This window comes from Mirounga angustirostris, unplaced genomic scaffold (genome assembly GCF_029215605.1).
Source record: "Mirounga angustirostris isolate CCGP_5_RB_7025 unplaced genomic scaffold, mMirAng1.0.hap1 SCAF_3, whole genome shotgun sequence".
NCBI classification, from domain to species: Eukaryota; Metazoa; Chordata; class Mammalia; order Carnivora; family Phocidae; genus Mirounga; species Mirounga angustirostris.
In genome coordinates, this window is record NW_026991711.1 from 92,790,379 (window position 1) to 92,817,568 (window position 27,190).

Genomic DNA, 27,190 nt, shown 5'->3' on the forward strand with positions numbered 1-27,190 from the left:
AGGCACTAGCACAAGAACCTGGCATTCAATGATGAGCAAGACGGCAAGCCTGCCCCTAAAGAACTCAGATCTAGTGGAGAACGCGGACAAGTAAACGGGCAAGTACAACACAATCCTAACTCAACGCACTACAAGCTATGATGCAGGGAAGTGTCAGGCACCACGGCGCTGGGGCAGGGCCTGGAAGTGGGCATCACGTGCTTAGCTGGTGATCAAACTCACCCTCTGAGCCCCACATCTCGACGTGGCCTTCCTGTGTTGCACTTGCCAATATGCAAGAATCTTTATTACACATCTGAAATCACTTAGTATTTTCATTTATTCTTTACTGCGTTTCAAGAGTCAAATTATTTGTTTTAGCTCATTAGTTTCTCAACCTTGGCGCTCCTGACATTTAGGACTTGATAGTTCTTTGCTGTGGGCTGTCCTGTGCATGACAGGATGTTTGGCAGCATCCCTGGCTTCTACCCACTAGATGCCAGTAGTCCTTTCCCCAAGTTGTAATTAGTATATGTGCTGCCGAAGCGAGCACACCCCAAGTTGTAATTAAAAAAAAAAAAAATTTTTTTTAATGTTTCCAGACATTGCAGAAGTCCCCTAACGGACAACACTGCCCCCAGTTGAAAATCACTGCTCTTCTGTTCCTAACACAGGCTGAGGAACCCTAAAGGCCTCTGAATGTTGCCCCTTTGAGTCGTCAGGGTATGCTTCTCTCCTGAGTGGTCAGCCTTTGTGAATTCCAGCCCGCTGTGGCCATGCTCCTGGAAGCACAGTGAGCAGTGTTCTGGGATGTGCAGGGAGGAGTGGACGAGCAGGCAGGGAGCACCACTGTCAAAGCCACGGACCGCAGCCTGAGTGTGCCCTCAATCCACCGGGACACAGGCAGCCATTGTTTTAGAGCAGGCACGTGATCAGACTTGAAGAACCAGACTTCACAATGTTGTGGCAGCAGGGCACTGGGTAGATTAGAGGCATGACAGTTTGGAAGACAGGAGACTCATGGGCTCTTGGAACAGGCCTGGCAACAAGTGATGGCATTCTGATCTAGGAATGTGGTGTAGCCAGTAGAAAAAAGGCACAAGAGGCACGGAGGAAATAAACTCTACTCAGGAGCAGGTGGAGAGATGAGGGAGAAGAGCCAAAGTTGGCTCCCATGTGCTGGGCCTCAGTGGCCCCGAGGCAGAACTTGGGGCTTGGGGCCGGTCAGGCTTGAGCTGGGTGGGAACCACAGACGGGCTGGAGGACAGCAAGCAGGCCCCCCTGTGGTCCAAATTGCAGTCTCTTCTCTGTAAGTGGAGACAAATGGCCAACACACACACTGCTGGGCAGATTAAATGAAATATTTCATGTGAGCCCCCCGCATGGCGCCTGGCATTTGGTGCTCCCCCCACAGTGCCACCGACAGAAACCACAAGCAGCAATTTGTGAAGATAAATGGCAAGATCAGTTCTGGCTTTTTATTAAGATATAATTTGCATACTACAAAACTCATCCATTTGAGTACAGTTCACTGCTATTTAGTATATTCACAAGGTTATACAACCATCACCATTAACCGCTTCCAGAATGTGTTCCTCTCACCAGAGAGGAACTCCATACCCATTAGCAGTCACTTCCCGCTCTCCCCTCCCCCTGTCCCACAGCAACCGCTAATCTACTGTCACCATAGACTTCCCTAGTCTGGACTTTCATGTAAGTGCAATCAAACAGCATGTGGTCTTTTGTGACTGGCTTCTTTCACTTAGCATGTTTCCGTGGTTCATCCATGCTGTGGCACATATCTGTACTTCATTCCTTATTGCCAAATAACATTCCATTGTGAGGAAATACCTTTTTGTTATCCATTCACTAGTTGATGGACAATTAGATGGTCTCCACTCTTAGGCCATTATGAATAATGCTGCTATGAATATCAGTGCACAGGTCTTTGTACAGACTCGTATGGAGAGTTTTCAGCTCTCAAGTATATATCTAGTCATGGAAATGCTCAGTCATATGGTACCTCTAGGTTTAATTTCTTGAGGAACTTCCAGGTTGTTTTCCAAAGCAGTGAAGCACCAAGTGGTGATCAGAATTCAAGGCTAGAGCACAAGTGCATCAGCTTGAGTGCAAGATGGCGGCCCAGAGAAGACAGGCTAAGGAAGAAAGAAGGGAAACCCCTGGGAACACCTCCTCCTCCATTTGTTCTGGCCTCCTGGGTTGTCACACAGAATGTGTCAGGACAGCTCCGAAAGTCAGAGGCTTGTAATGAAATGTAAAAATACTATGACAAAGCAAAAGGTGACAAAAATTATTTTCTAACTTCATAGGAAATTATAAGATCCAATTATGGGGCGCCTGGGTGGCTCAGTTGGTTAAGCGACTGCCTTCGGCTCAGGTCATGATCCTGGAGTCCCGGGATCGAGTCCCACATCGGGCTCCCTGCTCAGCTGGGGGTCTGCTTCTCCCTCTGACCCTCTTCCCTCTCATGCTCTCTGTCTCTCATTCTCTCAAATAAATAAATAAAATCTTTAAAAAAAAAATCCAATTATAAAATTATAAAAGCCAATTACAGTATGTTTGCTTCGATGCCAGCAATGTAAAAGGCGCTGCTGAAGGACAGAGGAAGCTGGAGAGAGCCTGGGGAGAAGATACCCATCTGTACCTCTCTGTGAAAGGAGCCAGGACAATGAACAGACACTCACACAGCCATTAGCTAAGTGATAGTACTTCTGATCAAAAGTTAACAGCAGAATCCACAAATACCTCAAGAGCGAGTTTTGAAAGTCAATAGTATATTTAGGATAAACAACAATGCAGAAAATACATAGGCACCTTTAAGAGTTTTTTTGTCATTTCCCAATTTACCACAATGTTTACTTAATTCTCTTGTAATCACAAAAGTAACACAAGTCTCCAAAGAGAAAACTGTATAAATTGGGTCATAAAGCAACGGTATGCACGTTTACATATTCCCCAAAGTGTCCCCACAACCCCTATCATACCTTTGATTGAACACTAGGCGGTATCACCTATTCCTCCTTTCCAATGTGTACAAAATACGTGAGGATCAAAGTCAAAGTTCTTCTGCAGTCAGCTCTTACTTCCTTTTGTTTTCCTCAGTGAGGGTATTTTGGAAATATTCATATTTCCAGGCTGTTTTCAGTTTAAGGAAACATTGACTTGTTTGATGACACAAGACAGGCCACAGCCCAACCCAGCTGCCCATTTGGCCGGTTTTGTTAGACAAGATGACGTCATGGGGTGTCTGGGTGGTTCAGTCAATAAAGTGTCTGACTCTTGATTTCGGCTCATGATCTTGGGATTTTAAGATTGAACCCCACACAGGGCTTCACACTGGGCATGGAGCCTGCTTAAGATTCTGTCTCCCTCACCCACTGCCCCTCCCCCACCTCAAAAAAAAAAAAAAAAAAAGATGAAGTTCTGAGCCGTCCTGTGACAGGCGGGATGGTAGGTGAGGCATGGAAAGGCTCACTAAGCCACCCAACCCTGTTGGACTCATGTTGTTCCCTATTAATGTCCACCCCCCAAGACTAGTCCCCAAAAGACTGATAGCCAAGTTCTGCTAGCCACAGGTTCTTCTTCTCTCAAGAAGAGAACCTAGGGCCATCCCTTTGATCCTTTGTTCTTCCTATTGGGGATTTAGAAATTAACTTTTCGGGCACCTGGGCGGCTCCGCTGGTTAAGTGACTGCCTTCGGCTCAGGTCATGATCCTGGAGTCCCTGGATCAAGTCCCGCATCGGGCTCCCTGATCAGCAGGGAGTCTGCTTCTCCCTCTGACCCTCCCCCCTCTTATGCTCTCTCTCTCATTCTTTCTCTCAAATAAATAAAATCTTTTTAAAAAAAAAAGAAATAAATAAATAAAAGAAATAAAAATTAACTTCTGGGTGCAAAGAAAGCCTTAAAGTTTACTGATGTTGGTCTTTTTTTAACACTGATTATGGGTCTTTATCTTTATCTTAGTTGTGTCAGTTCTGGGTCTAATTAACGTCTTACCAAAGTAGAAGGGCCAATCCACGTACTCTCCTCCCCAAACAACCCCTTAATGATTAAAATGATCTTGCAGTCTTCCCCCCAAAAAGTAAAACAAACACCCTGCCCTTTGTATCTCACGACTGAGAAAAATGCTCTGGCTTCACTTCAATTGCCAACGTGAGCAAAAACTTCATTAGTGGAAGGTTTGACAATGGGGACATGGCAAAGGAAGCTAAAGTCCCCTCCTGACTTCTGAACTGGTCTCACTGGCAGGTCCAGCTGGTACATCCAGATAGCAAGGCCAGCATTCTGTCACTGAAACACACAGCTAAAATGGATGAACGCAGAACTCCAGCCAGAGCAGATGGCTGTGTGTAAATGTTAATTAATATTAAATGATACCAGATGATCGTGAGTAACTGATTTAAGAAACAGGGTAAATAAGGAAAAAAACAAAATCACAAAATAACAAACCCAACTTTCTTCTCTGGGGGTTCCACATATTTTCATAGGTTTATTTTCCTTCAGTCAAAAGCCTTTAAGTCTTTATGGTAAGTAAAGGATTTCTATGGCAATGGGAGAGATCACTGTACATATATCACTTTCCTATCGGTCCCCACTCCTGCTTGGGACCGACCTGACCTAGAGAGAATGACAAGAGCCTCTGGCTCACTCCTCTCCCTTCTTCTCCTCATTGTCTTCAACGACCTCCAGGGGCTCCCTGGCCTGATTATTGTCCAGACCTCTCCCTACCTCCAGAAGCTCCCCCGCAACCAGAGCCAGAGATCCACTCTACCCAACCTCTAAGACTCCCTCAGCTCCACTTAGGGCCCTAAATTCTACCCCAAAAAGCACGGCCACCTGTGCAACATCTCCCCATCACAGTAAACTCAATACCTACCACACTGACCTTCTCATCTTCCCCCAGAAACTAGCTCCCACTTTCCTACGTGTATTTTTTCAGCTCAGTCATCTCTGATTCTCCTCAATTGCTCTTCCCTTGTCTTAGTACGTTCAGGCTGCTGTAACAAAACCACCACTGACTGACAGGGTGGCTTACGCAAGAAATCTGTGATCAAGTCGATCAAGGGGTCAGCTGATTCGGTGGCTAGTGAGGGCCCGCTTCCTGGCTCACAGACCACGTCTCCTGGTTCTGTCCTCCTGTGGTGGAGGCACCAAGAAGCTGAGTCCCTTTCATTCAGGCACTAATCCCATTCATGAGGGCTCCACCCTCACGACCTAATCACCTCCCAGAGGCCCCACACCCAATACCAACCAATCGGGGATTAGGCTTCACTGTATAAATGTGAAGGGACACACACGTTCAGTCCACAGCATCCCCCGCTCTCCACCAACCCCAAGCTGACTCCTTCTTCCTTTACGGTGCACTGCACCTGCATCCGGTCAGGCCCACCACCAGCCACCCAAGCTGACCTTTACAACCTCAGAGACAGCAAGCGCCTCCTCACAGGTCTCCCTGCCTTTGGTCTCTTCTAATGGTAACATGACAACCAGGATTCAAAACTGCGGCTGTTCGACTCCAAAGATGCTCCCTCCCTGCTTAAAAAAAAGGAAAAAACCATATGGCCCCCCAATGCCTATCATTCAAAGTCCAAACTCCTCAACCTCTCAATTCAGGCTTTTCTAAACCTAACAGTCCAATATCACCAGACTGTTCTGCAGTCAAGTGTGTGACATCCCCATCCCCATTCAATTAACACAGGCATACCTCGTCTTAACTGCACTGCGCAGATACTGCATTTTTTACAGACTGAAGGTTTTGTGGCAACCCTGTGTCGAGAAAGTCTGTTGACCCCATTTTCCCAACAGCATTTGCTCACTTCCTATCTGTCACGTTCTGGTAAGTCTCACAATATTTCAAACTTTTTCATATTTGTTATGGTGATCTGTGTTCAATGATCACAACTCAAAGTATTTTTTAATTAAGGTACGTATTTTTTTTTTAGACATTGCAGACTTAATAAGACTACAGTACAGCACAAACGTAACTTTTATAGGCACCAGCAAAAAATTCACTTGACTTGCTTTATTGCGATATCTGCTTTATTGCAATATCTGCTTTATTGCAGTGGTCTGGAATTGAATCCATGGTATTTCCAAGGTATGCTTCTACCATTTCTGCTGTTTTCAATTCTGTCCCCCCAGAAATGATCTCCTCTTAGTTCCATGCTTATCTAAATCCTACCTCTTTCATGAACCGGTTCAGATTTTACCTAAATTCCTACAGCAATTGTTCACAAATTATTTAGCAATGATGTTGTGTAACATCTTGCCTGATACCTGAATTTTAACTTGTAGTAAGGAACTTATAGATTGCTGAAGGGAAAACAGGTTGACAGTCTCGTCAAAAGCTAAACACAAAAATCATCATTTTTACCATAGACTCCTAAGTATCTATGCAAAAGAAATGGAAAAGCCCACTCATAGACTTGCACAAGGATGCTCAAAGCAACATTATAAAACTTAAACCTTCCTCATCTGATGAGTGGTTAAATATGGAATACCCATACAAAGGATTACCACTCAGGCATAAGGAACAAACTACCAACACATGCTGTGGCATGGATAAACCTTAAAAACATTATGCTACGTGGTAAGACACAAAAGACCACATTTTATATGATTTCATTATATGAAATATCCTGAAAATGCAAATTTATGACTAGTAGTAGCCTGGGGCTGGGATCTTTCTGGATGATAAAAAAAGGTTTTAAAATTGATAGATGATGATTGCTGCACTACTTTATAAATTACATCACTTGGTTTGAGTCAATTTCATTTATAAAATGTACTTCAATGAAACTGAAAAAAAAAATTCCAAAAAATTACAGTAGGCGCTCAAGTATCAGTTGAATATTTAGTCTCTTATCTGTATCTTCTCACCACCTTCTCCCCTGCAACTAGACCCTAAACATCTTGAGGACACAGACCTAGTTTCCGACTCAATTTTTTAAGCTAATTGTTAACACAAACTGCCCCTCACCCAAAGCTACACATACACTGTGTTCATAACTGTTGGTGGATTTGGGTTTTGTCAAGTCAGGCTATAGAGTGAGGCCACCAAAAGCATCACTGAGGAAACGGTGTATGCGGATGCAGAGGCAGAGTAAGTGAATTCAAATCACAGCTCCTCCACTTCATAACTGTGAACTCAGGACCTCTCTAAGCCTGCTTCCAGTCTAAAATGGGGAAAACAGTGACAGCCACCTCACAGTTATATGGGGATGAAATCAGATGGGTCTGGATAAAAGGTTTAGCCCGGTGCTTAGAACATGCAAGAGCTCACCGAATGTTGGCTTTAACACTCACACGAACCGACGCAAATGCACACACACCAGAGAAATCTCTTTCAAACCGGAAACAGCGTTCCACAGCAGAGGGGACAACTACGGATGGCTCCACCCTCTTCTTGTCATCCAACATGTAACAGTGGCCCTGGCGTACAATTCCTCTCCCTCCCAAGCCCAGTGAAGTTTATGTGGGACCAGAAATACTACTATTCACTTAACCAAAAGAACTACACATTGCCCACGACTTTCAACATTTAGTTTGTCTGACCCTCCGTCTGCCAACTCCCATCCTGCAAGGTGGGTCTTCACTTCCTGGCCCCCTTGGTGTTTAGCAGGGGAAGGTATCCAGTTCTAACCAATAAACTATGAGAGGAAGTGACAGGTCACTTGGAAACCAGAACGTGTTTGTGTACAACCCTCCACAACCAATTCCCTCCTCCCCCAGCAACTAGCAATGGTCCAGTGGGTGGCTCCTGCCAGCTACATGAGGACAACAGGAACACATCCCCCAGCTAACCTGCAAAGGATTCAGTGCGAGTGAAAAACAAACTCTATACTATGCCTAGGAGTTTGGGGGGTTGCTAGCACAGCATAACCTAGCCTCGCCTGACAGTCACAAGACTCTCAGACTGTGAAAGTAATGTATTTTAAATCTCTTACCCCTGAAAAGCCTTCTAGCCCCTCTTTATTCCCTTGGCTTCTGTGATAAGCCACTCTTGTTGCTCTGTCAGTCTCTCTAACCTTTTCTCCATTTCCTCATGGTCTCTTCCTCTGCCCGACTCACTAAACCCTGCTGTGAACCAGGGTTTTGTCCTCACCTCATTACTGTTCTTATCCTACCCGCTCTCCTGACCCATCTACCACATAAACACTAACACTACCCAAAGCAATCCCAGGCTGGCTCCTGGCTTCCCTCATGCCCAAAGTCCTGCTCGTGCTCTACAAGCATCATGAACCCAATACAACCAAGAGTCCTCCTACACACCCTACCTGAGCTAACAGCACCTAACTCGACTTAAGTCTTCCAGACCAGAAACCTGACAGTTAAGCTAGATGCCCTCCTCTACTCTCCCTAACCTCCTGCTCATTCAAACCTCCAGTCCAGTCAATTGCAACCCCCCCTTAAATGTTTGTTACTGTTGTTTGGAGGGGAGGGGTGTTTTTTATTTGTTTAATGTTTATTACAGTGAATACTAAAAAAAAAAAAAAAAAAAATTATTTCAGGCTTGGTGTCAGGCACACAATGACGCTCCACCTGAAGAATACAGTCTCATCCAGACCAAGAACCAAGAAAGCTGGGCGCCTGGGTGGCTCATTCAGTTAGGCAGCTGCCTCCAGCTAAGGTCATGATCCCAGAGTCCTGGGATCGAGCCCCACGTTGGGCTCCCTGCTCAGTGGGGAGCCTGCTTCTCCCTCTCCCTCTGCCTCCTCTCCCCTGCTCATGCTGTCTCTTTCTCTCAAATAAATTAAAATAAAAATCTTAAAAAAAAAAAACACACAAGAAAGCCACGATTTCAGAGTACACGGTACGAACTATGCCAGCGGCATCCTGCAGATCCACCTCATCTCTTCAGCCACTTGTTTAAGTAAAGGACTCAGAACAATGCCAAAGAAGCTTTCGTTCTTTATTAAATTCTCTTAACCGTTACCAATATTATTATTCAAGTTTAAGACAGGGCAAATCTTATGAAGTATTTATGGGTTCTCTTCTTATAAATAAATTTATAAAGAAAACATCCACTAATTCATCTCTACTCTAAGCTGCTCAATTCTCTCAAATTGAAAAGAAGATTCTGGTGTACTAAAAAACCAGAGCCGAGGCTTTTCAGTATGTTCAATTACAATACTTTTAATTTAACTCTTGAGTGGTTGGTGTCTTTTGATAATTTTAACTATTAAACAGCAGTATGTGCTTATCACCCCCGGTCATCTTCAGCCTCAAAACACCTTGAGATTCTCCACATAGAAGAAAACTATTACCAAACTTACTGCAAATGTTTGATCATGTAGTTAGAAGCCTTTTGTGCTCAACCCAGGCAGCGCTATTCCTGCACATTTCAGATGACCGCCCAAGGCACTTCAAACACCTGAGCACCTTTCTTCTTTCTACAAACTCTCCTGAAGAAAAAGCAGTCAAGAAAATTGTTCTAAAACCCAAAAATGCAAAGCAACTTATGCTTTGTTTCTACTTTTTTCCTCAGGATGGAAAATTTGGTCAGTCCTTAACTTGGCCTGATCACGGCTCTGACAGCAATGCCAAATATTCTACTGCACAAACGGAAAGCCTAACCAGGGATCAAGCATGAGAGGATGGTTCCAAATACCTCCTATTATTCTGGAAACACTAGCACCTTCCTTTCAGTGAGCTCCAAAACCTGTGGGTTAAGTCACCATTTTAAATCATTTCAACAGCAGAAATTACGTGGCAAGTATTCTTAGCACTACCTGAAAACAAGGAGGGGGAGGTGGGTGCCAACAAGGTCCATGTGACTTGCCCAAAACTGTAAATCTAAAACCTGACTGTTGGGATAGCTGCCAACAACCTGAAACTGCTTACTCTAAAAAACATTACCAAATCAGATCTTCTTTTTGAATCCAAGGTTTTCTCTTTTTTCCAGACAGAGCACAGCTTTTTTCTCTCTGAACATACCAGTCAGGGTATTGCTAATTAACTTGACTGGGTGGCTTTACAGTCTCAGACCAGACAGTCTAGCTGGCTGCTAGGAAAAAGGTTTCATAGCTTAAAAATATATTATATGAAGTGTTAGTTTAAGATGTGTGTGAAAACGATTTTTAAGTTGCTGCAAGAGCAGAATGTTAAGGCAACGTCAGAAAACAGAGGTGTTGTAAAACACTAAGCCCTACTCTCCACCTGGTAAACAGAGCTAAATGATAAGATGTTAATCCCCTAATACAAAAACGTCCCAAAATAATCTATTGAACTTGACTTTGCAATTTCATCTTTTATATTTTGATGGCAGTGAGAGAGACCCTGGGGCTGTAACTCCCTTGCAAAAATTTCAACACCTGATTTACTCACGAGGCTTAAAATAAGGAAGGGAAATATAAAATAAGTTGTCATTTGCTTGGCAACCATCCTTTTAAATTACCTATTTTTATACTGTATCCAGGCTACACCTGGGTATGGATGGCTAATCTGGATATAGAAAACACCTAGGATCACTTCTGGAAGAAACACAAGACAATAAACTTCTCAATCAGTACGTCAACAGTATCAGGGTAAGCAAGAAAAGGACTTTACCAAGAGACTGACATTTATACTTTCTGACAGAACTGAAATACACGGAATTACAGAGCAAATTCACTGAAACAACAAAGAAAAATCTGTCCTTGTAAAGGCTATCTTTTTACCCCCAAAAAAGTGTTTCGATTTTGATACTTACACCACACACTGGTTAAGAAAAGAAAGCGCGGTGTTTAGCAATGGGGCGGGGCAGTCCTAACTACCTTGAGAGGCGCTGGGCTCACCCTCCCCAGCAACCACTGAGGTCAGCAGGGCCAGGCACCAGGAGAGCCTCCTATTTCTCTGCACAAGCTGCCGCAGTCTCCTTATTGAAGCCCCGGATGGAGAGATCATAGACCACCTCCTCTACTTTCTTCACATCGTACTTCAAGCCGTCATAGCGCTTCCTCAGGGAGTCGTTTTTCAGGTTGAGAAGGCGGAAGCCGGAATCCAGCTCATTGATGAAGGTGGAGATGTGGAGGGGCCGGGAATAGTCTCCGGCAGTCACACTGTTGACAGACAGCCTCGACTACACGAGGGAAGGCAAACGCGGATATGTCACAACAGGACTCTTCAGCACATCTTCCTCCCAATCACAACTAAAAGACCCTCAAAGGCCACGCAACTTTTCTACATGGTCTTTTAATAATTACATTTTGACAATGTTTAATATTACAAAATTACCTCATGACAAGAAATCATTCCCTTTCTGTTGGAGTTTCCCTGGTCTACAGTTTTCATCAATACGAACAAAGGCTACAGTGGACACCTTTATAACAGCCTTTTTTGTTCTTTAGAATTATTTTCATAGGACAATTTCTCCAGAGAGACATTAAAAGAATACGGGCCAAAAATAATATATAGTTACACAGTTAAATTGTTCTCCAAAGCAAGTATATGTATTGACACAGTTACTAAGAACATCTACCTCTTGCCAATACTTTAAAAGGAAGAGGTATTAGTATTACCATCTTTTAAAAATTCACACATTGGTAAGTATGCACAGCTAGCTCACTGTCTGAACTGGCCTTTCTCTGACGACTAGCAAAACATAACACACACTGTGTACGACGACGAAGTGGTGGTCAACAGAGGGCTTAGAAAAGACTTCCTGAATTATTGTACCCATTTTAAAAACTGACAGTGAAGTGGGAAGATCAAAAAGCAAATGGCAGGGGTGCCTGGCTGGCTCAGCTGGTGGAGCATGTGACTCTTGGTCTTCGGGTCGTGAGTTCAAGCCCCATGGCGGGCATGGAGCCTACTTAAAAATAAAATAAAATATTAAAAAAAAAAAGCAAATGGCAAACCACTAAACTTCTTACCAATTCACTGGCAAGAATTAGAACTCCTGAGAGATAATCTTCTACATCCAGATGAAATCCTTTCTCCCGATCTGGCTCAACTAAAAAATATACCAAAGTAAAAATAAAGTCATGATGTGAACAGAACCTGAACCTAAAAATGTAAAATACTGTATCTACATATATATATATGCACACATATAATTTCTCTCAACAAAAGGAAAAGAAAAAGAAAAAGAATCTTTTACAATTGTGTTTTTAATGGATTCAGACTTTTGGCAACTAGGCCTCACTGTGGACTTTTGAGCTTTTTAGCCTGCAATTTTTCCTTTTATTCTTCTCTAAAAAAGTACCACCCCCAAGAATGTTACCTAGTTGTATCAGAGAACATCTTTGTTTTTGGACAATGCATGCTGCAGCATTTAAGGAAGCCGTGATACTACACGTGGTTTTCACATGGTATATGCACACGTGCACACAAAGTGAACAGACCGAAAGATATGGCAAAAGAATAAGCAGAGGGGCGCCTGGGTGGCTCAGTCGGTTAAGCGGCTGCCTTCAGCTCAGGTCATGATCCCACGGTCCTGGGATCGAGCCCCGCATCGGGCTCCCTGCTCAGCAGAGAGCCTGCTTCTCCCTTTCCCTCTGCCTGCCGCTCTGCCTACTTGTGCTCTCTCTCTGTCAAATAAATAAATAAAAAATATCTTTAAAAAAATAAGCAGCAGCAGAAAATCTAAGTGGGGTGTAAACAGGTGTTCACTGTACTATTCTTTCAACTTTCTGTGGGCCTAGATTTTTTAAAAACTAAATTTTACGAACTAAAAGAAACACTCGAGTACAAAAACCAAGCTTGCCACCACATATTTTTACGTTTTGTGTTTCCAAGTCATTAGTTTCCCATTTAGTTCTCATTTAACAAATAGAAAGTACAAGCAACAGCTCCCCACCCAAGCAAAAATTAAGCTACCATGCCTGATTCTGCAGACCAACGCTAATGAAGACACTTACTGCCAAGAATTTCTGTAACCGCTTCTCGAGTCACTAGTGTTTCTGATTCCAAGTACACAACAAATGCAGCCAAGAAGACCAAACGCTGCAACACAAACCTCCAGTGCTCATGAAATCTGCATGGATATAAGCTCATTTAGGTTGAGGGATTAGGGGCCTTAAAAAAGATAAGTTTAGTACAATCGCAGTCCAACATTTTAGAAATAGAACGCTTTTTCAAATCAAATCTATGTGAAACCCCAACATATAAAATGTGTAAGACTACGACACTTAAATATATCAGATGGAGACAGTGTAAGTTTTACAAGTTCAAATTTGTAACAATTACTTATGAGAAGTTTAATAAATGAGAAACATGATCCAACTTTAATGAATATAAAAATATTTACAATTTAAGATTAGGGATGACAAGAACAACGGTATTTTAGAAGTTTAATCAGTAAGAACAATGATACTGCTCTCAGAAAAATTAAAATTGGCAAGTACAGATTGATGAGAACTGCAACGGTACATCAGCCTCAACACTTAACTTACTCTCACATTTTGATTTGAGTGTGGCGTATCAAGAAAATCTGATTCACACATGTAAGAAATAACTACCATTTGCAATTACTAAACCAACAGACTTTTAACTTTCAGGATACTGCAATTAAACTGAGCTAGAGGCACAAAAAAAGGAATAGAAAATTTTATAACCCCAAATATTAAGTGTTGTTATGCCTCCTGAATTTCAAATATGGCAAATTCAAAAAAAAATTTTCAATACGATTCAAGTCAAACAAAACCTTCTAAGAGCCAAATCACTCAGAGGTCAGCCTCTGTGTGACCTCCAAACTACACGATCTCTCAAGATCCTGTCAATTCTATTGTTCAACGTCTCTATACATCTATTATTACCTTACAGCAGGGGTCAGCAAACCTTTTCTGTGAAGGGTCAGATAGTAATATTTTAGGCTTTGTGAACCACCTCCAGTCTCTGTCACATATTTTTATTTGGGTGTTTTTGGTTTGGGTTTTTTGTTCTTTGTTTTTTGGTTTTTTTAACAACCTTTTAAAATATAAGCAGTTCTTAGCTTCCAGAAGCAGCAGGCCACAGATAGTTTGCCAACCCCTGCCTTAAACTATCCTGTAAAGTTATATTATCCACTTCCCACATACATGTTCTGGTTTTTGCCCACATGTCTTAACAGACCATCTTTTTCACTAGAAAACATGTTTTTCACTAGGAAAACAAACACAAGTAAAGATTTTAGGTTCTTATTCACATATTTCATCAGTACCCAGTTGCAGCTTCTTCCAGTCTAACAATTGTGAAATTAGGATGCATTTTACAATCTATAAATTTCACAATTATGATTGGCAACAAAATTTTCTTCCCTAGTGATACATAAAATAATGGTGACTCTTAAAATTAATGACGCTATAAATTCAACAAGACACAGCATAAAACATTAAATACGTTATTCGGCAGTAAAACTCAAACTCTGAGATAATACTCAATTCATGTATATACTGCCACTTAATCCCGTAACTTTAACAGATAGATATGGTTCACCCAATTTCACAAGTAACTTAAATATACTAAAAAAGATAATCTTTCGTTGATCTTCATACAACGAATATTTTCATTTTCATTCCTTTTTCATTGCAAAAATTATACATGTTTCTTAGGAAAATTCTCAAAGGGAGGAAAAAAATAAAATCACCAAATTTGTCACTATTAAAACACCACCACTATTAATAGTTTGGCTCTTTTTCATTGTTTCTTTCACATAGAGAAGTTTTTACCTGGTTCTAAGCAATCATTCAGTATATACAATTTTTCTCCTGCCTTTACTTTTACGTAACATTACAAAATAAAGCGATTTTTCTTACAAACCTGTAATACTGTTCAGCAGGGAACTTGGTCTTCAAAGATGTTAAATGTGTTTTAACTGTACCAAAATGTTCTCGAGCTTTCAAACACCTCTTTGGAACTGATCACAAAAAGATAATCAAACATAGTAATAATGAAAGATTTATCAAATTTCAAATACAGTTCTTCCTTAATAATCTATGCAGTCTATCTGAAAATAAATCAACTTTAAAAAAAAAAATTTCATGACCAAATGCAGGGTATGCATCTCTACTTTTCAACCTGGCTCTCAAAATTTCATCTTTAGTTTCCCTACTGATTTACCAACACTGAAAAATAGACAAAAATTTGCTAAAAGGGAATACTTTAGCAGACAAGTCAGTAAGCTGTCCTAAATAATGTCATCCTTAAAGGACCATGTACCAGCTGCTATTCCTAGTCAGTCCTTAAAGGACGCCTTATTTGGACAGCTTCTAGCTCCCATATTTGGTCAAAAAGAAGCTTTATCAAATATTCTCAATCTGGGGCGCCTGGGTGGCTCAGTCGTTAAGCGTCTGCCTTCGGCTCAGGTCATGATCCCAGGGTCCTGGGATCGAGCCCCGCATCGGGCTCCCTGCTCGGCGGGAAGCCTGCTTCTCCCTTTCCCTCTGCCCCTGCTTGTGTTCCCTCTCTCGCTGTGTCTCTCTGTCAAATAAATAAATAAAATCTTTAAAAAAAAAAAAAAAATATTCTCAATCTGACTGACCAATTCCATACCACTGAGAAAAAGGACTTGCCTCTGACCCTTCTACATTACAATATGGTATCATTCTCTGACTGAAAATATATTTCAGCTCTTTCAGTTGTGCTGGCTGTATCTTACAATGAAGGTTCCATGTTTAAACTTATCATATCTGATCTCCATTCAAGGGGCTGACTGTAAACACAATAGGAACATTTTACACTGGCCATTTCTTATCTACAAATGCATATTAAACTATATTCAATGAATGAAAGACTGGGTTTAAAAGGAAGAGAGCCAAATGAAAGCTAGATACACAAGAGAGTACAAAACTATTACAATTACCACATTATAATTACGTTATCACATTACTATGTGAAAGTGGAAGCTCAACCATAACAAACAGAATTCTGTAACCATATAAAATGCTCAACTCACCCACTTCTCCAATTTTTACTCACCACACAACATGAGGGACATTGTTCTTAATAAAATGACACAGACTTGAAATGTTTTCTAAATGGAAATTAACTCTTTAACTCTTTAAATAACTCTTTTAAATGACTGATAAACTGGATCTTAAAAAAACCCTTCAAAATCAAAAGAACTTACTGTCCTGAAAACCAGCACCCTGATGGACCCCTTGCAGTAGAGTTAAGATCTCTCGAGCTGTTTGTTCTAAACTCTGTACAACTTTTCGGATTTCCTAGAGAGATTAAAAATCAAAGTAACAGATAAACTCATAATTATTATCAGAACCTCAAGCCAAATAAACCAGATAGCATAGATTAAATATCTACGACACCTTCACACACATGCAAAACTCTGACAATCTTTACAAGGACTGAACCGGTGCAGAAAATATCCAGGTTTGAATCCTGACTTTGCCACTTCCTTCCTCTGTGAGAGCTTCAAGACGTTATTAAAAAGCCTGAGATCTCTCATGTATCCTTCAAAGGATAATTGCCACCCAACCCAAATATCCCACTGAAACACTATAAATATTAAAGGAGATAAAGTATCTGAATGTAATTTGTAAAAAGAAAAATGCAATGCAATACAAAGACTGGGTAGTTCTCAATCATTTTACAAATATTCACTGAGCATACTTATGTGCGAAGCATTGTGTAAATACTGAGTACCCAACTAGACAGTCCTTTCCATCTCTCAGTTTAGAGCATAATGGGGGGAGACAGGCGTTTAAAAAATACGGATCGCACAAATGTTTTTAATGTGAATGCGCTACTAAAAAACACGACAGGAAAAGGATCATTCAGACTGTGAGATCAAGGATATGAATACGAGATAACCAGGAAAAGAAAGGAAAGATGCGAATTCCAGGAAAAGCAGACAGTACATGTATAAGTCCTGAGGCAAGAAACTATCTGCGGAACTGGAGGAATGAAAGAGAAGTAAACTGAACATAATACACAACGGAAGATGGCGTAAAATGAGATGGGGTTAGGGGAGGAGACACCTGTGGGCCATAGCAGAGCCCGGATTAATATTCTATGTGGAATAAAAAGCCATAGGAGAGTTTTAAAGAGAAGAGGCCACACGTGCTCTTAAGCCAACAACAACAAACACGTGAGATGCGTGTTGTCTTGAGTCCCAAGCGCTGAGCCTTCGACAGAAACAAGCGCCGAAAAGGAGAAAGACTGACACTCAAACGAGATTGGCGATGCTGAGGAGCCGAGACTCGAACACAGAATCAGGACAAGGTAGCAGAATCGCGGGTGGGGGAGGAACATGCCCCAAACTGAAACAAGTGGGGAAGCAACCCACCCCCGGAGGCTTCCCCACCGCTCGAGACAGAGCGACAGAGGAGGGCCGAGCGATGTGGCCCAGCAAGCAAGGAAAGGGAAAGGGGAGGGGAGGAGAGGGGGCTCGCCTCTCGGATGTCCTGCTCGGCAGCCAAAAAGCCCTGCAGCTCCACGAAGATCTCGCTCACAGACATGGCGCCGGCTGCACAACAATCAGCCAGTGCGGCGAGTGTGGCCGCGGAAGAGCGTTTCAGAGACCACCAGCGCAGTCAGTCGCAACGCCCGCCGCCGCCGCCGCGTCCACCGGGCCCTGCCCTACGGACGTCGCTGGGGTCCTCCGAGGTCCGCGGCGCGCAGGATACCGGGCTGTCCGCCGTGCTGCCTGATATGCCTCCCGACGCTTCCGGGCCGCGCGCGCGGAGCCGAGGCGCGTGCCCAGGGAGCGGGGCAGAGAGCAGTGGGTGGGGCTTCCAGCTGGGGACTTTTCGGACAGGCATCGCGGGGAACAGCCCGCGAAGTGGGGAGGAGGGTCCCTCGGGGCACGTGGGCCTGAGGGGGCGGGGCGGGCTTGGAGGTGGTGCGAGCGAGCGCGGCTCTTAGCTTACGCATTTGTGTTATGCTGAGCGGGAAGGGGCGGTGGGGAGAAATGCTTTAATGCTGAAGCGTATGCGTGAAAAGCCAGGTGCAGAAAACTGTAGCGAGATTGCAATTTCGTGAAGAAACAGGAAAAACAATGCATTCATATTTGCGAAAAGCACACGGGAAATAAAAGTGTGTAGGACCGTGAGAGTAGGTGATGGATTGCGAGCAAAATTTTTTTAACGTTTTCCCTGTATGACTATGACCTATTTAAATCATATGAATTTTTTAAGCGTGTGTGGTCGGAAGCTTCTCTTCCACTCAACTAACACCTCCTTAACCCAATTCCCCTTGAGGCAAGCGCCGTAATGATTTCTTGTCCTTGCAGACGTATTATTCCATACATCTACCCTACAAATAGAAATGTGTATCTGTGCGTTGTGTCAACCTGAAAATAGATACCATGAGAGCCAAATGAGTGTTTGAGATCAAAGAATTGCAATTCGGTGAGCACAGACGCCAGCAAGAGCCAAAAAAGTGTCCCGTCTGCAGGGTGAAAGCAAGGATTTGTTTGGTTTTGGAGGGGGGCACCACATGACTGATAAAAGGGAAAAAAAAGTGTTAATTTATACTAACAGGCTGGCTAAGGGCTAGGCCGCTTTTGGTTACACAGTGATGACTACTTCTATTGTTCTTGACAAACGATGCTATTCTTGGTTTACATTATTAACTATTGCGTCTAAAGAAAGTCCACAACCGAGAGTCTTATGATTGGGAAGCCCATGGTTCCGTTGACTTTAGGAATAATTGGTTGTGAAACAATTGCTTCTGGACCAGACCAGGTTTTTTGTTTGTTTGTTTTAGATTTATTTATTTATTTTAGAGAGAGAGAGCAGGAGCAAGCAGGAGGGAGGGGCAAAAGGAGAGGGAGAGAAATCCTCAAGCAGTCTGGGATCCCAGGACCCGCAGACCATGACCCCAGGGGAAATCAAGAGTCAGTCGCTCAACCTATTGAGCCACTCAGGAGCCCCTAGACTGGTCCTTTTTTTTCCAGTTCAAGAGTACATTAGCAATTTGTTGTAGAAAGGAAAATGGAGCTTTTCTCGAAATGGAGTCTCTCATGTCTAGAATTGTATACAATCCACAGTAGGCTGGACTCTCCAAATGAATTAAAATGATTACTTATTTCAACTAGATGAAATTTGTTTGCTTTGTGTGAGAGGTTATTCTAAAACTTTACATGAAGGACACTGTATCTTCATTATACTTCTGTGAAGCGGGGATTAGTGTTACCTTATAAAGAGTCGGCCAAATCACTTTTTTCGAAAAATCTAAGTGGTTTTAAGCAGCCCCTAAGAGTGTCTTTTCTCATTTGTCATGTTAGAATTAATAACACCTATCTCTAAAAGTTTGGAGAATTATAAATGTGTGCAAAAGACTACTTTCTGTCCCTATGAATTTGACTCTTCTAGGTACCTCATAGAAGGGGAATCATAAGGTATTTGTCTCTTTGTAACTGGCTTATTGCACTTACAATATTGACTTCAAAGTTCATCAGTTCTGGGGCGCCTGGGTGACTCAGTCGATTAACTGGCTGCCTTCAGCTCAGATCATGATTCCCAGCGTCTTGGGATCCAGTCCCGGACAGGGCTCCTTGCTCAGCGGAGAGTCTGCTTCTCCCTCTCCCTCTGCTGCTCCCCCTGCTTCTGCTCTCTCCCTCACGCTCTCTCTTTCAAATAAATAAATAAAATCTTAAAAACAACAACCACAACAAAAACAAAGTTCATCTATGTTGTACCATATATCAGAATTTCATTCCTTTTTAAGGCTGAATAATATTCTGCTTTATGTATATACCACATTTTGTTTATCCATTCATCCTTCAGTGGAAATTTGGATTGTTTCCTCCTTTTGGCTATTATGAATGATGCTGCTATGAACATAACTGTGCAAATATTCCCTGCTTTCAATGCTTTGAGGTACATGATGTTAACCTTAAAAATAAAACTGCCAATTATTTTACCAGCAAAAGATGGGTTTGTTCAGGAATGACAGAGAATTGCAATCCAGGACAAACAAGCTGTGGCAAAACTATAGGCAAATCTGCAGAACAAAGGAGAGAAATGCTCTTGTAGAGGAAAGTGAGAAGTTGGGAGGGGAGGAAAGCCTTCCTTCCTCCTACTAGAGTAGTAAAGTAGCATCTACATGTAAGGTCAGTCTCTTTCTATTGGACTTGCAATTGACTACAGTGGTAGGGCAGGAGAGCTCTCCCTGCCAAACCTCCCAACCCCATTTTAGTGAGGTTTCCCTTTATGAATGTTCACAATAACCCGAAGTGGTGTAATTTTTTAAAACATTTTATTTATTTATTTTAGAGAGAGAGAGCATGCAAGTGCCAGTGAGGGGAGGGGCGGGGGGGGGGGGAGGAGACGGAGAGAATCCCAAGCAGACTCCACCCTGAGTGCAGAGCCCAACATGGGGCTCAGTCTCACCACCCATGAGATCATGACCTGAGCCAAAACCAAGAATTAGGCGACCCTATAAGCTCATTTTTTTAAAGATTTTATTTATTTGTTTGAGAGAGAGAAAGAGCACATGAGAGGGGGGAGGGTCAGAGGGAGAAGCAGACTCCCGCCTAGCAGGGAGCTGGATGCAGGGCTCGATTCCAGGACTCCAGGATCATGACCTGAGCCGAAGGCAGTCGCCTAACCAACTGAGCCACCCAGGCGCCCCTATAAGCTCATTTTTTAACTGAAGTATAGTGCATACAATATTATATTAACTTCAGGCGTACAATAAGTCTAGTTACCATCGGTCACCATACATAGTTATTACAATATTATCAACTATATTCCCTATGATGTACTTTACACCCCCATAATTTATTTTTTTTATAACTGGAAGTTTGTACCTTTTAATCTCCTTCACCTATTTCACCCATCCCCCCACAGCTCAAATTGAAACATTGTAAGATTATAACTCTTAAGATAGTGCTTTATAGAGAGGCTCCTGGGTGGCTCAGTCATTAAGCGTCTGCCTTCGGCTCAGGTCATGATCCCAGGGTCCTGGAATCGAGCCCCGGTCGGGCTCCCTGCTCAGCGGGAAGCCTGCTTCTCCCTCTCCCACTCCCCCTGCTTGTGTTCCTTCTCTCTCTGTCAAATAAATAAATAAATAAAATCTTTTTTTTTTAAGTGCTTTATACATTTACATTATAGGAATGTTAATTCTATTAGAAAATTGTCTCCATCTTGTTTATTTCTACATAGTGAAAGCAGAGTATGCTCCTAAGGTGGGCTGAATTACCCATCACCTCACCCTACTGAGAACTTTTCTCAGTGCCTGTCAAACACTCAATAGATATGTGGTGAATGAATCACCTTTACCAAATTGCCCTGCAGTTCAGTTGTAACAATCACACTCTGTTTTAATGTGTAAATGTGTTTTGGGGTGGAGGGGAAAGAGAGAGAGAGAGAGAATCTTGGCAGGCTCCACACCCAGCACAGAGCCTGATGCAGCACTTGATCTCACGGCCCTGAGATCATGACCTGAGCTGAAATCAAGAGTCAGGTATTTAACTAACTGAGCCACGCAGGTGACCCTAAAATGTAGACATTGTTCATGTGATTTTATTTGTGGAATGAGCATGCCATATTCATTAACCCAGTCAGTCACTTACCAAAGGCTATTTTGTTTGGTTCCAATTCTTTCTGTTATAAATAGCATTGTGATAAACGTCTTTGTAAGCCCTTATCAAGATTTAAAATAATTTTTAATAGGTCCTATTTTTAAAGTTCTTGATATATTTTGCCAAATCACTACCCGGAGAGATTAAACTAATTTCCACTCCCCTGCCCACCAGAGCCTGAAGGAGCCAACTTGGCTGCAATCTTCCCAGTGTGAATATTAACACTGCAAACATTCTAGGCTAATTTCAGGGGGAAATTATACCTCTGCTAATAGCATGGAAAACTATGTAAGGGGTGATGCACTCCTGCAAGGTTCTTTGAAGGGCAAAAAGGTGTGGAAACCAAAGACTGGTTGGGTGTCATTGCCACAGTCCAAGAGCAAGGAAAAGGGGTTAGGGAACCAGAGAAAGATGGAGAATAGGAGATGGGCCTCAGGCTCTGTCTCATTTGTACCCACGGGATTTTATAAGAGATGACAGAGCGACAACATGGAGAGGACAGTGTCACTGAAATAGTTTAACATATTTCCCAAGAGGACAGGGCACGCCATGCCCTGAAGAGGACCACATGGGGAAGCACCAGGTTTAGTCAGGAGGCAGAAGCAGGACTGAGGGAAAGCCTGAGCCAGAGCCTTTATGGGGGTTTCTGCAGGAAAGGCAAGGCAGGGCAGGGGAACTAGCTTAGGACTGGCCAGCTTGATTAATCCTAAAGGACTTTAGGCTGGTACCTGGCTATGGCATGATTTAGGGTCAGGCTAAAATCTTGACTTGGCATATGAGCTGGATAAGGAAGCGGCATAAGAAAGATGTGCTCCAGGCTGAGCTTTTTGAAATCTCTAAGAATTAGCTAGTTCTGGAAGAGACGGTCTCTCCCTAGCCAGCAAGCTTTTTAAGATGTCAAAACATTAGGGATGCCTGGATGGCTCGGTCAGTTAAGTGTCTGCCTTCGGCTCAGGTCATGATCCCAGGGTCCTGGGATCGAGTCCCGCATTGGGCTCCTTGCTCAGTGGGGAGCCTGCTTCTCCCTCTGCCCCTCACCCCCCCCACCCCCTTGTGCTTGCTCTCTCTCTCTCTCTCTGGCAAATAAATAAAATTTTTTAAAAAGATGTCAAAACATCACAAAATACAGAAAACAAGAAACATGATGAATACAGGCCGGAAAGAGGGCATGACGATGGGGACTGCTGGCCCTGCAGGACCCAGGACACCATGACTCACACCCCATTCCGAAGGGCAAGAAAGGATCCTGGGATGGAGGAGGGGATTGGTGCGTCAGCTCGGCGACTTTCACAGGGACCTGCTGGCTACCCCCACAACGCACTTTTCCCGCCCCCAGCCCCCAGGTGTCCACCCAGCTTCACCCAGGTCATCGCCACACCCAAGGTCTGGATTTGGAGGTGTGCATGATGTTAAATCTAGCACAGGGCAGGATGTGGCAGAAGTGACAGCCACTCACAAGGACGGAGGGAGAAAATTTCCCTCACGGCTTCAGATCACGTGGTCCTGAATGGTGTGCAGACGGACTTTGTAGTTTGTTGGGTGACATTTCTTGAGGCCGCACTATTGAGGCTAGTGACATGGATGAGAGTTTCTGCCCCTCCTTCCCCTGGGATTGTCCCTTTCAGCCCATTCCCACAGCCCTGTGACAGAGGAAGGGGCAGCTGGGCAGGGCTGTAGAGACTGACTCCAAGAGCTGGGCCCACCATCCAGGTGGGCCTGTTGGGCGACCCCCCCCCCCCAGGAAGTGTGGTGGGAAGGGAGGAGAACAAAGGAAGGGAAGGGGAGGGAAGGCTGAGCAAGCACCTCCCGGTGCTCCCTCCCGGTGCCATCTGTGTCCCTTTTCCTGCAGCCCTCAGCATCTCCCCACAAACCCTCTCCTCCTAAGACTCAGCTCCCTGGACACTCAGCACAAGCTGCCTCGCCCTGCAGCTTGCCCAGCTCTGCCACCTGCCTCACCTCATATCCCGCCCACCTGCCCTCACCATGCTGGACTCCTGCCCATAGGTGGGGATGGTGGCTCCATGGGAATGACATGCCACCATTCCATCCCAACGGACGGGTGGCATGGGAGGTCAGTGGGGGAAAAGGAAGGGAAAGACACACAGTGAGCACACACTCAGTAATCCAAGCAGGGGTGTGTGGAAGTGCCTGGAGGCATTTTGGTTGTTACAATGACTGGGGGTGCCCACTGGCATTGAGTGCTGGGGGTCGGTGCCAAGGACAGGCGAGCTCAGTGAAGAACCGCCCCACCCAAAGTGTCAGAAACCTCCCCCCAACCCCCCAACCCCCATCTACCAAAAAAAACCAGAAAGAAGCAAGGGAGGGTGGGAAGAAGGGAAGGCAGGCAGGAAATAAGAAGCAGGAAGAGGAAAAGGAAGGAAGGAAGGACAAACATGTGTGGCCCTAGCCTGTCACCTGCACAGGAGGCTAGCTGCTAGTCTGATCACAAGTAGTGTCCCTCCTGCACTAGAGGATGCAGACTCCCCCCAGGAGACCTAAACAATTCTGTCACCCAAACTCTTCTGGATGAGAAAGCAGAGGATTTCCTCCCAGGCACATGGCTGGGGGGTGAAAAGGTTCCTCCTGGGCTCCCTGAACAGGATGCCACATCAACTCCTGGGATCACCCGCCCAGGCCCCAGGGTGACTCTTGGGCCCTGGGTAGCAGAGGCACAGCCGAACGAGATGTTACCCAGCAGGGCAAGAGTGAACGTCACCGGCAGGCACCATTAACTGAGAGTGACTGACAAAGCCTTGGAAGGAAAAAAAACCAAAAGCCGGTCTGGTCTGGGCTGCAGTGAGAATCTTAGTCCTGAGACTCTGTCCCCAGTTAAGAGCTGATGTCTATGGTCTGGGTGGCCTGCTATCCTGTGAACATCCAGGAGCTCCTCCAGCACCTGCCAAGACAACCCCAGGCCTCGTGTTTTCCTCAGAGAACCATTTCAGGCTGTACCCATCATGTAAACTGTATCTGTTTCCTAGGGCTGCTGTTACACAATGGCCACAAACCGGATGGCTGCGAACAACAGAAATCTATTCTCTCACAGTTCTAAAGACTAGAAATCCAAAGGTGAGATGTTTCAGGACCGTTGTCTCTCTGAAGGCTCTGGAGAGAGTCCCTTTTTACCTCTTCCTAGCTTTTGGTGGTTGCCAACAATCCTTGGTCTTCCTTAGCTTGCAACTACATCACTCCAGCCTCTACCTCCGTCATCCAGTGGTGTTCTGTGTGTGTGTGTGTGTGTGTGTGTATCCAAATTTCTCTCTTTCTATAAAGACAGGAGTTACTGGATTAGGGCCCATCTGACTCCAGCACGACCTCATCTTAAGTTGATTACACCTGCAAAGGTTCTGTTTCCATCACATGTACCGGGGTAAAGACTTAAATTTATCTTTGGGGGAGACACAACTCAACCCAGTACAGTGATCAATCTCCAAATCTCTACTCCTGTTACTCAGAGTGTGATCTATGGAGCATATGCATTGTCCCCGGGGGTTTTGTTACAAAGCAGATTCTGATTCGTAGGTCTGGGGTGGGGCCCCAGATTCTGTGTTTCTACCATACATACTTACCGTCTACCATTCTCAAATATACACCTGGGTATCAGCCAAATTCAGCCCTCGCCGATGCCAGAACACCTGCCACCACGATCTCCCAGACCAGCTCTGTTTGGACTACTCCGATAGCCTCCTGTCCCTGCTTTCTCTGTGTTAAAAAAAAAAAAAAAAACAAAATACAGGGGTGCCTGGCTGGTTCAGTCGGTAAAGCATGCAACTCTTGATCTTGGGGCTGTAAGTTCAAGCCCCACATTGGGTGTAGGTTACTTAAAAATAAAATATTTTTTTTTAAGATTTTATTTATTTGAGAGAGACAGTGAGAGAGAGCATGAGACCGGGGTGAGGGGCAGAGGGAGAAGCAGACTCCCTGCTGAGCAGGGAGCCCGATGTGGGGCTCGATCCCAGGACCCTGGGATCATGACCTGAGCCGAAGGCAGACACTTAACCGACTGAGCCACCCAGGCGCCCCTAAAAATAAAATCTTTGAAAACAAGCAAACAAAATACAACCAAGTAAATTTGAAGATCTAATGGGCTTTATTAAATGATGCATGAATGTGATGAATATGGCACTGACTGAGCCACCCAGGCGCCCCCACAGTATTCTTTTTGAAACATCTGCAATCACCCTCCACCCTTACTAGAGTAGTATTATTACCAACAATGGCAGTTCACTCCTTGGTGAGCTGTAGACAGAAAATGTACCAGGTGGTTGCCTCACAAGGTCACTTTATTTGTACAAACAAGGAAGTTGCAGGGAATGACTTCCAAAGCCTTGACTCCCTGAACAAGGAGAAGCAGGCCCCTTTTATTAGGCCTTGGCATGAATATTCAGAGGGGGATTTTACCATTATAATGAGGCTGAGGCACTTTCTGAATCATCTGAGCAGGCATCATCCTCAAATGTTTCTTCTTCTGTTCCAGCAGTCAGTTCCTTTCTGAAAAGTAAGACCGGGGGCGCCTGGGTGGCTCAGTCGTTAGGAGTCTGCCTTCGGCTCAGGTCATGATCCTAGGGTCCTGGGATCAAGCCCCACATCGGGCTCCCTGCTCAGAGGGAAGCCTGCTACTTCCTCTCCCACTCCCCTTGCTTGTGTTCCTGCTCTCGTTATCTCTCTCTCTCTCTGTCAAATAAACAAATAAAATCTTAAAAAAAAAAAAGATGAAAAGTAAGACCGACACCCAGAAGCTTCTAGCAGTTTCTTGAGTTCAGGAGGTCAGACCTAAGTTCAGAGGGTTAGGTCAGTGACAGTATTTTAAAGGCATAAACAGCCACAGCTTTGCTTAAAACCCTCACAACATGGGCGCCTGGGTGGCTCAGTGGGTTAAGCCTCTGCCTTCAGCTCAGGTCATGATCCCAGGGTCCTGGGATTGAGCCCTGTGTCCAGCTCCCCGCTCAGCAGGGAGTCTGCTTTTCCCTCTCCCTCTGCTCTTCCCACTGCTTGTGCTCTCTCTCCCAAATAAATAAAATCTTAAAGAAAACAAACAGAAAAACCCTCATATTGCCTTGAGTTTACAATAAAACCCAAGTTTCAAACCTTGACAGGCAGAGCCCTGGAGCTCCAGCCAGGCCCTCTCCCCTCACCCCTCACCCCTCACTGGCTGAGCTCCAACCACACTGGTTGGTTCTTTCTTTCCAGCTCTAAGGACAGTGCACATGGGGTCTCCCTACCTACATGGGGAGCTTCCAGGTTTTCACACATGGCTCCTTACAGCCTTCAGGCCTCTACTCAAATACCACCCACTCTGGGGGGCCCTCCTTGGTTACCTAGGATGCCTCTACCCCACGGGGCTCTTATGTCTCTCACTGCACCAAGCGCACCACAAACTATTTTCCACCTCCCCAATCTCTAAGTTCCCTAAGGGCAGCAACACGAAAACACAGTAAGGGCTCAAAAAATGAGTGTGTGAAAGAAAGAAAATTTAAAAAAATTAAAGAATGATTGGCAAGACCTCAAGGGCACGGATGTTTGGGGCTTTATTTTTAAAACTCTCCTTGAAATTGGCGGGCCGCAAGATAGGCATGAGCAAGTTAACCTTTCACGGGTTTAGACAGTCGGCAGGAACAAGCCAAGCGGCGCCCAGCCACCAGAGGGCGCCCGAGCTCGCTCCGGCCCCTCCCGGACTCCGCCCCGCCCCCGGCGCCCTATGCCCCGTCCTCGCGCCTCACCGCGCATGTCTCCCGCCTCCACTTCCG

The 27,190-nt window shown here is 44.3% G+C and overlaps 1 protein-coding gene across 3 annotated transcripts in view; it reads right to left on the reverse strand.

Annotated features, from left to right (window-relative positions):
• The window catches only part of TSN (translin), a 48,915-nt gene extending 31,390 nt beyond the window's left edge, over positions 1-17,525 (reverse strand). Inside the window, exons 1-6 of one of the 3 annotated variants that reach the window (XR_010410105.1) lie at positions 17,308-17,522; positions 16,029-16,122; positions 14,720-14,816; positions 12,841-12,956; positions 11,854-11,933; positions 10,756-11,060 (exon numbers count right to left, since the gene is read on the reverse strand). Coding sequence is in view for 2 of the 3 variants with exons in the window: in XM_045869032.3 (XP_045724988.1) it covers positions 10,827-11,060; positions 11,854-11,933; positions 12,841-12,956; positions 14,720-14,816; positions 16,029-16,122; positions 17,308-17,373 (687 nt within the window). In the remaining variant the exon portion in view is untranslated. Of the gene's footprint in view, positions 1-8,891; positions 11,061-11,853; positions 11,934-12,840; positions 12,957-14,719; positions 14,817-16,028; positions 16,123-17,307 lie in introns of those variants that run through there. The other 2 variants (XM_045869032.3, XM_045869033.3) reach the window with 2 other exon arrangements.
• Between the last annotated feature and the right edge of the window lie 9,665 nt (positions 17,526-27,190).